We start from the raw sequence: 13809 nt of genomic DNA on the forward strand, positions 1-13809 counted from the left end.
CCTCTTAGGATAACAAAAGCACAGGTGACAGAAGAGTGGGAAGCTGGACTTCAAAAGATGTTGTCAATAAGATAAACAGGCAGTCTTCAGGATGGAGACCTAACCCCCACACCATGTATTCGGGCGTGCCCATCGGGTGGTCATGGAGCTCCTTCCTGGTTTCCTGCCCCTGTCTTCTCCTCCATTCCCGATCTACTGCTCAGGCAAGTACTACAGTTCTGGCAGTCATGTTACACAGAGAATTCTCTAAACAAGTACCAAAACCTCGTCTGACGTCTGAGCAGGAGTGGAGGAGCCTTAGTGTCCAACATAGTCTAGGATGGGTTCAACACACAACTCAAGGGCCAAAACCACTGTATGTTCGCTTTAGACACCTTTTCCAAAACACACACACACACACACACACACACACACACACACACGATCTTTCAAATTCAATGCGTATGTGTATATCAGGTAGTATTCACTGAATACTTGAAAATGTACAAATCTTTCATTCATACCTGTGCATAAACTGCATTCTTATCTGCAAGTGTTCAGTTAAATACAATTGCAAGGAGTTTTTTTTTTAATTGTTGAAAATAAATTTCCTTGTAGTTTTTTTGTTTTTTTGTTTTATTTTTTCACTTTACCTGTCACTTTTATTAAATAAAGTTTGTGTGTTGCATGAAGAAAGGAAGGAAGGGAGGGAGGAAGGAAGAGAGGAAGGAAGGGTGGGCATGTAGGTGGGTTTATCTAAAGGTCTGGGGCATGGTATTCCTGGGGGGCAGAAGCAGGCAATCTGAGTTCAAAACCAACCTGGTCTACACAGTGAGTTCCAGGACAGCCAGGACTATGTAAATAGACCGTATGTCCCAAAAAAAAAAGAAAGAAAGAAAGAAAGAAAGAAAGAAAGAAAGAAAGAAAAGAAAAGCAATAGAAATACTCAAGTTTTAAAACTGACAAGTCCACACAGTTTTCCAAAGAAAAATACTTAAAATGGGCAAAAAAAAAAAAAAAAGGTTCAACACTATAAGCCACAAAAAAATGCAAATCAAAAGCCCAAGACGCTTCATGTCCACCTTCATAATAACAAAAGACAGCAAACGTTAGTGAGCATACACTGAGACGCTACAGAGCATGTTGCAACGCTGTGACCACTTTGAGGAACAGTCTAGCACTTACTGAACTACTAATACATCTGCTTCTTGGCCCTTTGGCTAACCATGTGCAAATATAGAGTTAACCACATGATCCAGTAAATTCCATTCCCCAAAGAAATAAAAACACATGCTCTGACAAACATGTATAAAGCGTTCACTGCAGTATTACTCATAATAGGAGTAGTTACGATGGATACAAATATCCATCACCAATGAAGAGGTAAGCAAAAAATGGAATGGAATATTGTTTGATCATAAAAAGGAATAAAATACTAATATATATTATCTCGTGGATTACCTTTGGAATATTATGGTAAGTGAAATAGGCCAGCCATCAGGGTCCCGTTTAAATGCTAGGTCCAGAAAAGACAGAACTGTACAAGCAGAGAGATCAGTTGCCTAGGGGCTGAGGCAAGGGGCAAACTGGGAATGACTGCTCACCGGTAAGTGACTCTTTCTGAGGTTATGAAATTGTTCTAAAATTGACTGTGGTGATATTTGCACAAAACAATGAGAAACCCTTTACAATATGCACGTTAAATGCATGCACTATATACTTGGAAAGAGAACCTCAATAAAACCGCTCTTTAAAAACACCACGGCGTACAGAGGTTTGTGGGAAACGAGTTAACATTCAAAACAAATAACCATGAACTGATCGTATTATGAGCAAGCCCGTGCTTGAGACCGAATTAAGAATCTCAGATAGCAGTGGCTGGCGTGACTGAAAGCTGACTCCTTTCAACACTTCTACACCTTACCCAAATGAGAGTTCAGTGCTTCCAACTGTCGGGCTATAAAAACCCAAGTTCGGCCAAGATACCTGAGCAAACCCGTAACTTTCCTGTTCGTGGTTTGAAACGTACTTGCCATTATCGGCTAACAGTAACTGCACGAAAGCACTCGGCGAGCAGACCAGAGGGGTGCAGGGAGAACGAGGAAGGTCCACGAAATCCAACTTCCACGGGCTTTGTGAGCAGGCCTGGAGGCAAAGTCCTGGGCGCAGCCCCACTAGCCCAGCCGCGCGGCCGAGAGGAAGTGCGGAGCCCGGCCGGCCGTGCACGGACTCTGCGCGGGGCCCCGGGCCTGCGCCGCGGGAAGCAGACCGGCCCGGTGCCCGGTTCCCCGCGCCGGACGCCGCGCACGCCCCGTCGGCGCTTTGTCCCCGCCCGGCGCCGCTGGCCCTCGGAATCCCCGCCGCGGCTCTCGGGCCGCGCTGCCAGCTCGGGCGCCCCGCGCACTTGCCGGCCCGGAGGACGCGGTGGCCGGAGAGCCGTGGCCCGCGGAAGTTCGGCCGAGTAACCCCGGGCCGTGGACTCTCGCCGGGCCGCCGGAGGAGCCGCCGCCCGCCGCGCACGCAGGCCGCGGGGAGAAGCCGAAGCCCGCGGCGTCCCCGACACCCTCCGCTCACCCAGAAATTCTCCACGAAATGCGCCATGACCATCGTGCCGCCGCCGCGTTCCGCCGGGTTCCGCGTCCGCACCCGCCCGCCGCTGTGTAAACACGGACCGGCCCCCACGGCGCCCCCGCCTCTCGCCGCCGCCGCCTTCTTCCCAGAGACCGCCCGCGCCCTCCAGGGCGCATGCGCCACCTAGCGGCCGCCGCGGGACGAACGCCTTGAACGTCGCGCCCCGAATGCGCGTGCGCGCAGCCTGTCCGGGTCCGAGCGTTCGCTGGGAATGGTACAGAGCTCGGGTCTCCGGGAGCCTCGGGACTGGCGGGAGTCGAGCGACCGGCAGGCCCGGGGGCGGAGCTAACAGGGCTCCGCCCAGCTAGCAGGGCTCCGCCCATTCGCGTCCAGCGTCCGGGCCTTCGAGGATCTCCAGCAGACCCAGGTCCTGGCAGGCTGGGACTAAGGAAACTTGGCCGCTGGCCACCCCAGGGCGACTGGGAAACCTTTGGTCAACAGGGAGCCTTTCCTTGACTGGGAAGTAACATCCAAAACAAAACTGTCCAAGGCCGGAAAGGAAGGGAACGCCCAGTGTCGCCTGCAAGACTCAGACACCGCAGTCGCTCACAAGGGAGCCAGCCGGCCTGGACCCCTGGACCGCCCGCCGAGAGCAGGCGTGACCCGAAACGCGACCCTTCCAGGCCTGTTCACAAAGCCCATGGTGGTGATCTTACCAATTTGTACACTCAGGAAGAAAAGACACAAGTTTCAACATGCCTCGGCCTGGTGGAGAAAGTAAATCCCTCTCCACGCCTTTCTTTCCAAAAGTTTAAAACAAAAGCTTTAGAGGTCCCCAGTTCATTCAGCTAAGTCGGAATCTGCACGTTTGAAGTCAAGCTCCACAAATGATTTAGTGTAGTTTTAACTATGATATGTGCACCTCACTTCCTAAGATCTTGTTTTCAAACATGGACAATATTAACACTTTCTTCAAGGGAAATTATTTGCCTCCCCAAAAGCAAAAACTTTCACAGAGACGTATGTAAAATCTTTCATATATTTTTATATAGTTGAAATGCAAAAGATAACCAAGTAACGGTTGTACCTTTATAAGAACATCTTTCACAATATTTACGTAAAAGCTAAGCCATCCAGGGTCTGCTCAAGAGTATTTCATGGGAGCAGGGCAGAAGACTAGGGTACAGTGGAACAAAATTGGCCACATGAATTAATTTTGGGGGTTGAGTGATGAAAAATGCTTATTTGATATACTAGTTTAAAAGATTTATGTGTATGAGTGGTTTGCCTGCATGTTAGGTATGAATTCCATGTGTGTGCCTGTTGCCCAATAAGACCAGAAGAGGGTGTGGGATCCCCTGGGACTGAAGATACAGAAAGTTGTGACTCACCATGTGGACAGTGGACTTGAATCAGGGTCTTCTGCAAGAGCAGTGATGCTCCTAACCACTGAGCAATCTCTCCTTTTGTTTGTTGTTTGTTTTTGTTTTTTTCTTGTATATGTTAACTCATCTGTTTAAAATAAATATTTGAGCCGGGCGGTGGTGGCGCATGCCTTTAATCCCAGCACTTGGGAGGCAGAGGCAGGCGAGGCCAGCCTGGGCTACAGAGTGAGTTCCAGGACAGCCAGGGCTACACAGAGAAACCTTGTCTCGAAAAAACCACATATATATATATATATATATATATATATATATATATATTTGAAAATTCTAACAAAAGGAGTAAGAAAATTCACCACTGAAAAAGTGGCTGACATTGGATTCCTAATATCACCAGGGACTACCGGCTCAATGCAAGAAAGGATCCCGAAATTGTAGGCATTAAATGACCATATCTCTCTGTGCGGTCTGGGTCTGTCTGTCTCTCTCTTACACACACACACACACACACACACACACACACACACACACACACACACTTCCTCTAAAAAAGAAAAGATGTGGGCTGGAGAGATGGCTCAGTGGTTAAGAGCACTGACTGTTCTTCCAGAGGTCATGAGTTCATATTCCCAGCAACTACATGGTAGCTCACAACCATGTGTAATGGGATCTGATGCCCTCTTCTGGTGTGACTGAAGACAGCTATAGTATAGCCATATACATGGTAAAATAAATAAAAAATATGTATATTTTTTAAAAGCTACACCGGTGACTCTGTTAATCATGATCTAATATTAAGCAGTGACTCCTAACCATAAATCTCTTCTTTCATGACCAATGCCGTTCAGGTCCCAATAAAACATCTGTTAATATCTTTTCCTCTATATCCTCATATTAAAAAGTAAACTGTGGATGGCAGTGAAAATCCGTGAGAGGTGTGGAATGGCTACTCATATCAGAAGCAGGCAGCTTTAGAGTTCAGGAAAATTTGAGACACTGAAGTGCTTACAGAAGGGAGTTTAACTTGTCAAATCCTCCCTCTCAGTTTGAGTGCAATTGGTTCTTGCATAACAAAACATGTTTTTTTCCAGTAGTGTCAAACCCAGATTTGCCTTCTCTTAAGGTTCTAATTTGTGGTTACAACCCAGACTGTTTAGCAGAGTGTTCACAATAGCTGTAGCAGCTACACTGGCCACCATTTCGTGGCTGATCTCATAGATGTCAAGGCTGTCTGCTACGAAGATAAATACTCCTCGTGTGTTTCAGGCGCTCATAAGGTTCATTGTTTTATAATCACCTGGTCTTTAAGTTGCAGAGCTTTCTAAGCAGTGATTAAGGTGTCGGGATTTCAGACAAGATGGTATAATGTAAGAAGAATGTGGGTGGCATCAGCCACCTTCTGTCCTTATGAGAGATGTTTCCGGGGATGCAGATATTCTAGAAGAGGAAAGGCCTTGAGTGGGGAGCCACTCGAATGCCTCAGAGTATGATCGCTCCACACATTTAACCTGACCATGTCTATCAACAAAATACAACCTCCTGTCACTGAATGCCGGTCACCTGACAGTTACTCAGTTAATGTTTGGCGACTGAATGGATCATTAAGCCTGTCATAAACATGTCAAGGTGGCTGAGCCCTTGGAGACCTAGTCACTCCATTCTTTTACACATGTTCTTCGATCGATGCTAATCCCATAGCTTATAAAAATATGAAGTTCTGCTTGGTTGAACTTTTCACCTTGGTTTAAATAGTTTCAAACAAATTCTTATGGGCTTGAGTACCCTTGTTTCGGAGTAGCAGTTTTAGTAAAAACGAAGATGAAATTGAACGAGATGGACTTTATCAGGAGGTCTCCTTTGGAAATAGGGCTCTATGCTTGATCCTCCCATTTTGAGATTTCCTCATCAGATTTACCTCCCACTTAAGATTTTTTTTCATTATACCTGCCATAAACATGCTGATTTCTGGGGAGAGGCTGCTGTTCCCCATTAAATTCTTACCCAAGCATAGACATTACAGCCCAAAGCATTCCTGGGCTGTTAAATCATAACTTAATGAATGGCGGCAAATAATACAAGGGAATTTTACATAAAATAAGCTTACTTGGGCTTATAAAGTATGGCTTACATCCAAGTTCAAAGGCCTGATGCATTAGGCGATGGAACGTGTCCACTTATGCATTCCTCAGTGTGAATATGGCCTTCTGACCCGGCTTTACAGCGCAAAGCACATTAGTCAACATTTAGTTGCAAGGCCTATTTCCTCATAACTGCTAGTTTCATTTCAGAGGAGTGGCTCTGAAGGAAAGCACATTTTCCCATTTGCTCTAGATGTAATTTTGTAAATGTATTTCTCTAAGTCCTCTGATCAGAGCAGCTCAGGAAAAGCGGGAGTAGACCTGTTCTCTGCTATTTCCCTCAGGAGGCAACATCTGTGGCAGGTACCTACTCCTGCTCAAAAATAGCGAGTGGGAAAAGAGCTAAGCCCCCAGGAGGCAAGAAACAAGCAGATCTCAGAAATCTGCAATTCTCTCGTTTTTTTTTTTTCCCTACTCAAGAACAAGCAGTTTGAAAGCTAACACTTTATGCAAAACAAAGAAAAGCAACAGTTTAGCAGAAGGTAGCCAGGCAGGCTGCACTGAGAGGGCTGAGGGGTGGAAACAAGCTGATCAAAACGCAGAAGAGAACTAAATGTAACCTCTGCACTGACTGCGCAGCCAGGCACACTTCTCTCTTGGGTGCACTTGGGACCGGCAGCCATTAGATGTGGCATCATCCCTCCCTCTGGAATGAGATGTATTTTTCCCCAGGGCTCTCTTCCCTTGCTATCTTCGGAAGACGCATAAACACCTGACAGGCAGGCTTTACACTGCTGATGGCCACACAGGGAACGAAACAGAGCTCTCAAAACTAAGAGAAACTAGAGAGTCACAAAGGCACTGACAGCCTAAAGACATTAATGTTAAGTGGAAAGGCAGAAGGTAGTACGGTAAGTAAGCTAAAATTACAGATACACAAAAACTATTCACAAAAAGACTTTGTATAGAGGTTAGAATGAGAAAAATGGGAAAGTGTTTAGACTAATAATTATTAAATACTTAATTTTAGTTCAAGATGACAATATCCAAAGTAAAGACCAATTCCTGTTCTTTTTATTTAAATGTAAGTGGGCTAATCTTTAATATCCTTCACTGGTTCTCTCTTTTCCCTCATTTATATAGGTAGTAGCCACCTAATTAAGCATCTGTGCGGGAGTAGAGATGAGGGAAGGGTCTCTCTAAGGTTTGTGGAACAGTACCTGGTGCACAGGTGCTGACAGTGCATACGTGTTACATAATAATGCAGCATTGTTTCAAAAGGGTACGCTCACAGAAATTGGCCTTTCCTCCTCCGTTTTTTCTTTCATGAAGGGACTGACAAGACACTGTCTGGGTTCACTTGGGCTATCCTCCCAAGTGCACAGTCAGCTGGGGGAACCCATGAACAGTGGACACCAGAATGACTCCCAAGGCTGGCTACCTCCCTAACTGGATGAACAGCACAAGGAATTAAGCTAGAGCAGCCAAGCAAGAGGCACCATTGGCTGAGCTATGCATAGAAGAAGTAGACTTGGTCTTCCTTAAAGATCCTCTGGAGCCTGGGCAGGGATCTGAGTCTGGTTGGTATGGTTTGCATCCGGCTCCTTTCCTATGAGACCGTGTCTGAAGACTTGGCCTCCAGTGGTGATGTTAAAGATGCTTGAACCTTTAAGAGGTGGGCTTAGTGGAAATAATTAGGCTACCTGGGCACTGCTCTTGGACGGGATTAATGCAGGTCTCATGGGACTGGATTAGTTCACGAAAAAATGGAATGTTATAAAGTTAGAAAGTAGCCAAGCATCTGTGAATTCTTCCTCAAATTCTACTTACTGTGCGGCTGTCTACCAAGAGGCCTGCACTACAGCTGAGCAGCTGCCTGTGCTGTGTTCTCCAAGTTTTAAAACTCTGGGCTTGATAGGGTATGAGAACTACCTGCTCTGCAAAAAAAAAAAAAAAAAAAAAAAAAAAAAAAGGAATTCATGCCTGATACTGTAAATCTGGTCAAAAGCCCATGGCTAGGAAGATCATAGCTCTAAGGGAACCTACCATTGTTGTTTGGCTAAACAAACAAGGCGTCAACTGTCTTCTTTTATACTTGTGGATTAGAGCTGCTCTCAGCTTTAATCAGCCTTGTATCGAGCAGTGGGTAGTGAAAGACTCACAGCTGGCCAAAGTGCTGAGGATAAATGACTGTTCAGTGCTCAGTCCTAAAGAAGACAAGAAGATGTCACTCCCTGCAAGGCTCGGGAAGCATCAAAGGAGCATGAAAAGAATGTAAGAGTCAAGAGGATGGGGAGAGGTGCCATAGAATCACTGGACTTTGTAATCCACTGTCTTAGTCAGAGTTTCTATTGCTGCAACAAGAGACACCAGGACCAAAAAGCAAGTTGGGGAGGAAAGGGTTTATTTGCCTTACACTTCCACATTGCTGTTTGGTATTCAGGAAGTCAAGAAGGAAGGAAGTTAGGACAGGAGCCCAAACAGCAGGAACCTGGAGGCAGAAACTGATGATGCAGAGGCCATGGTGGGGTGTTGCTTACCGGGTTGCTCTTCCTGGCTTGCCCAGCCTGCTTTCTTATAGAACCCAGGACTACCAGCCCAGGGATGGCACCACCCACAATGGGCTGGGCCCTCCCCATTGATCACTAATTGAGAAAATGCCTTACAGCTGGATCTCATGGAGACATAGCTTCAACTGACACTCCTTCCTCTCTGATGACTCTAGCTTGTGTCAAGTTGTTAGAAAACCAGCCAGCACAACCACTGAGATTAACCAGGATCATACGGTCATGAACTCAACAGCCATGGTTACCTACGGGAGACAGGGCCTGGCAATGGTCCATAATAGACAGGAGGTGGGCTCATGAGTCTCCATCTGTTCCTGAGGAACTGTTGGCAGTTAGTGGTTGCTAAGGGAAGGAGATTTATTTTCCTCAGTGGTATAACCATTCGGAGGTTGTCTTTGCTCCAAAATAGCCCCTAACTCATGTTCATGCAAGCAACTCTAATTAAACAGTGGGACAGACATACATGGGGACACACAACACACACACTACTCTTGGCTGCCAGCTTCTGGGGGCCATTTTAGCTGTATTCCTTTTTCTCTCCTCCCCTAGATTTTCTGTATACCCTTTTCCCTCAGCTTGGTGTTGCAAAGGCCTGCCCTTCCTGTCCTTTCTCCTTTCCTTTTTCCCTTCCTCTTCCTTTTCTCCCCCCCCCCCCCGCCCCCTTCTGTTTTTCAAGTTATCAGTGTATCCTTGGCTGTCCTGGAATTTGTTTTGTAGACCAGGCTGGTCTCAAACTCAGCGATTTGCTTGCCTCTTCCTCCAGAGAACAGAGATTAAAGTCAGGTGCTGCCACCACCATCCAGCCTTTTTTTTTTTTTTTTGCCTAACCTGGAGCATCTGCATGACGATAGGTTTGGAACTACCCAATGGAGCCTAAGGTTCTTGACAATTAGTCAGAGAAACAACAGCTTTATGTGTTGTTTCAGTCCTGTATATTAAAGGACTCTTCCACTACATCCATGTGAATTCTGTGGATCCTTAGAGTCCTCAGGATACACAACTGAACACAGTTGACCGGTCCTCCCCTAAAACCTATCAGTAGCCAGTAGTTCAGTGGGAAGGGGAGAACCTCTGAGCCCCTCCCTGATCCATGGTTGACTAGACTTGATCTTGTGCAGGCTCATTGTTGATAACCACAGCTACGGTGGTTTTGATTGAATTGCTGTCCCTAGAAGACAGCATCTCAGGACCCTTCTTTCCTCCAGGCCCCTACACTATTTCTAGCCTACTTCCTTAATAGCCCCTAATCCTTAAAAGTGGTGGTACAGATGCTGTGCTCTCCTTCAGTTAGTTCTAGGTGGCCTTCTGAGTCAGAAGGCAAACGATTTAGGAAGGAACAAGAGTGTTCTTCTCCCCTCCCTCCTTCCCTCTCTCCTTCCCTCCTTCCCTCCTTCCCTCCTCCCCCTCTCCTTCCTTCCTTCCCTCCTTCCCTCCTCCCCTCTCTCCTTCCCTCCTCCCCTCCCTCCCTCCGTCCTTCCCTCCTCCCCTCCCTCCCTCCTTCCTTCCCTCCTCCCCTCTCCTTCCCTCCTTCCCTCCTCCCCTCTCTCCTTCCCTCCTTCCCTCCTCCCCTCTCTCCTTCCCTCCCCCTTCCTCTCCCAAAGTTTCTTTTTTTTGGTTTTTCGAGACAGGGTTTCTCTGTATAGTCCTGGCTGTCCTGGAACTCACCCTGTAGACCAGGCTGGCCTCGAACTCAGAAATCCGCCTGCCTCTGCCTCCCAAGTGCTGGGATTAAAGGCGTGCGCCACCACCGCCCGGCTCTCCCAAAGTTTCTTATCTCCGTAGACCCATTTTCCTCAATATTATAATCCACATTTCTACCACAATCCTTACATTGTGAGTCACAAAAGAAAGCGATCCTCGGCACACAACTTTAGCTTCAGTATGAAAATTAAGTCTTTGGATGACTTGTTTGAAGTGAACACCTCTAGAATCCAACCTATAAATATGTGCTCCTTTCTGGAGTTATCTCTAAGTGTTTGTCCTTCCTCGAGAGAGGCAAGACTTCACATATCGGTGTGTCACTTCTATGCTCCTGTACTGAGAGAATATGCTCCAGGAAATTAAATGAATAGCCTAAGGTCTCATAACAAGTAAATGGCGGGGGTGGGGGTGGGGGTGACTGTAGCCATGTGAAGAAGGAATGGAGAAGGGTCTGGGAAGGAGGCTCAGTCTGTGAATACTTGCGCCCAAACATAGGACCAGAGCTTGATGCCCAGAACCAACATAGAAAGAGCCAAGTGCAATGCTATGAATGTATAATCCCTGCAGTGGAGCAGGGCCAAGGAAGGACCCCTGGGGTTGACCACTGCCCCACCTCCCACTTTCTCCACACAAACACACCAAGAGATGTAGACAGCGTGTTACTGAGGGGAAATGCAACCCTGAGCACCAAGATGGAAAGAGAAAGCATTAAGATGAAAGTTAAACTTGTACCTGGGACTTTAATTTCCAGATTTTATCTCGTGTGTGTGTGTGTGTGTGTGTGTGTGTGTGTGTGTGTGTAGGGATAGGGATAGGGATGAGATAGAGTGTGTTTGTGGTGTTGTTGTTGTTCAGCAGTCTTCACATTCTCTCCATAGCTTGATCTTTTCCTTGGCTTCCTTCCCCCTAAACCTAGGTATGATATGGTTTGATATGATGTGGCTACGGATGCTAATAAGGATCCCATAAAAATTTAAAGACGTTTACTTACAACATCCTGTCTAAAACCTCTTTTGTCTCCTTACTGTCAGCTCTAAAATGTAATTGTTCAAAAACTCAAAGTCTAATAAAAATACAGGGTGACCCACCCTAAACAGGACATCTGGTTATTGTATTAAAAAGTGGTCCCTGTGGGTTGAGGGTGCAGCTCCATTGTAAAGCACATGCTTAGCACATGTAAAGCTGGGAAGCCGGGGTGAGGGATTCAATCCAAAGTAGTGAAAAAGGGAGAAGAAAAAGAGCCCTTTATATATATATATATATATATATATATATATATATATATATATATATATAGAAAAAGCCAGAAATTCTTTCAGCCTACCGATGTTCCAACTGCCCTCCCTCAAACCCTTAAGAACAACCACCACGCTCTCTATGTAACCCTCTGTAGGGAGGGCCACTCAAAGTCAACCAGAGAGTCAAATGAAGGGAGGTAAGGCCGGGGTACAGCTTAGTGTCAAACGCACCTATCCAGTTCACATGCGGCACACATGCGCCTGTGCACACACAGAAAAGACATTTGGTCCTACCTTTAAAATCCTATTGGACAGCATCCACCTTTCCTTAGTGTGTTTCAAGAACATAAAGTGTTACCAACTGTTTTTTTTTTTTTTTTTTTTGGGGGGGGGTGGTTTCCCATTTAGGCACATAAAATATAGGTTGTTGTTTTTTTTTTTTTCTTCTACTTCCCACATACAGCTAAAACCAGTTCTTTCCTTTATTCAAAATTGTCTTCAACTATATTTTCTGAGAAAAGAATGTCACTCACACATATTCTTGCTATAATGTCCCTCACATCTCTCTTCTCTGAATATTCACTGAAGGATGCAGCCCTTCGGTGAGGTTAGTCTAGAGCTGGGACAAAAGCCATAGCCTCTGTTTATAATATCTTTTTTGCTCTCTAGTTGCAGGTATATACCTTTGACCTGGTATTATTGTGTCTATGTTGGGAGTGGGTGTTCTGTTTCTTTGCTCCTGAAAAATGTACCATCTCATCAGGCAATAGTGGTGTAAGCTTTTAACCTCAGCACTCCAGAAGCAGAGGCAGACAGATCTCTGTGAGTTCAAGGCCAGTCTGGTTTATAAAGCAAGTTCCAGGACAGCCATGGCTACAAGGAGACACCGTCTTGAAAACCAAACCCACAGACAAAAAGGCACACCTCCTGCTTTCCACTTTGTGCGTGGGTTTCTATATTTGGGATAGGCTATATATAACTTATAGATCTGGCTGTGCATTCATTCCACAGATATTTCTTACATCACTGCTGTGTTTTGACCTTTTCTACATGTGTGAAAAGAACAGGTGAATCTTGTTCTCAGAGTTGTTATAGCCAGAAGGGATAGACAAGAGAATGCATAATATAATTTATGTGAGTAGATACTTAGCTGATAAATAAACACAACATTAAAATATAAGCCAGGGCCTGGAGAGATGGCTCAATGGTTAAGAGCATTGACTGTTCTTCCAGAAATTCTGAGTTCAATTCCTAGCAACCACATGGTGGCTCACAACCATCTGTAATGGGCTCGGATGCCCTCTTCTGGTGTGTCTAAAGTCAGCCACAGTGTGCTCATATAACTAATACATAAACAAAGCTTTAAAAACAAATAAATCTTAAAAAAACAAAACCGTAAGCCAGGACAACATCAGTCTAGTGTCGTATTGAAGTACGGTACGCAAGAGCCAGTGCTTCATCCAGGGTGGACAGAGTTGATAGCAGCAATTCAATGCACTTTTCAAAATCCCTGAACACCTTATGTTTTCAGTGCTGTGGATCTAACTCAGAGCCTAGCTCACGTTTCCAAAGTGTGTTACAGCCACCAGGCCCAGGAAGAGATTTTAATTGTTCTCACTACACATGTGAAAATCCGTGTGAGGGAATGCATGGTGGCCTTTGTGTGATGCACACACATGGTAAGTGTGTATTCTTCAAATAAATAGCAATGTATGTCAGAAATGCTATACACACTTTTCTTCTTTTTCTATTTTATTTATTTATTTATTTATTTATTTAATCATTTATTTATTTTCCAAGACAGGGGTTCTCTCTGTGTATTCCCAGGGATTAAAGCCAAGCACCCACCCCCACATACCCCACTCCCCAACCCCCAACCCCGCTATGCACTCTTCTAATCCCAGTACTGAAGAGGCGGTGGTAAAGAAGGATCACAAATTTGAGATTAGCCTGAGCTCCCTAGAAAGACTTGTCTCCAAAAGGGTGTTGGGGGTGGCTGGGGAGGGGCTCTGTAATGGGGCCACTGGTAAGCACAGGCCTAGGATATGTGAGACCCTGAGTTTAGTCCCCACTACTGAAATAAGTTTTTGTTTGTTTGTTTTTAAATAAGAAATGAGGGACCATGTAGACAACACTTCTAAACTCTTTGGAGTTTGCCTGTGGCTTACGAGCTCTCTGTCCTTAAGGATATTGCCTTAAGCACGTGTATGACTCAAGCTGCACAGCTGTAAAGTAGGGATAATAGTACCTACTTCAAAGAGGTACTATTATGAATCAAAGCACGTAAAACTCT

The 13809-nt window shown here is 45.5% G+C and overlaps 1 protein-coding gene across 3 annotated transcripts in view; it reads right to left on the bottom strand.

Annotated features, from left to right (window-relative positions):
- The window catches only part of Fcho2 (FCH and mu domain containing endocytic adaptor 2), an 89595-nt gene extending 86850 nt beyond the window's left edge, over window positions 1-2745 (bottom strand). For 2 of the 3 annotated variants that reach the window (XM_076927266.1, XM_076927264.1), the window contains exon 1: window positions 2554-2711. In XM_076927266.1, coding sequence (XP_076783381.1) covers window positions 2554-2586 — 33 coding nt within the window. In that variant the 5' untranslated portion in view covers window positions 2587-2711. Of the gene's footprint in view, window positions 1-2553 lie in introns of all 3 variants that reach the window. The other variant, XM_076927265.1, reaches the window with a different exon arrangement.
- Between the last annotated feature and the right edge of the window lie 11064 nt (window positions 2746-13809).

This window comes from Arvicanthis niloticus, chromosome 29 (genome assembly GCF_011762505.2).
Source record: "Arvicanthis niloticus isolate mArvNil1 chromosome 29, mArvNil1.pat.X, whole genome shotgun sequence".
In the NCBI taxonomy this organism is placed as follows: Eukaryota; Metazoa; Chordata; class Mammalia; order Rodentia; family Muridae; genus Arvicanthis; species Arvicanthis niloticus.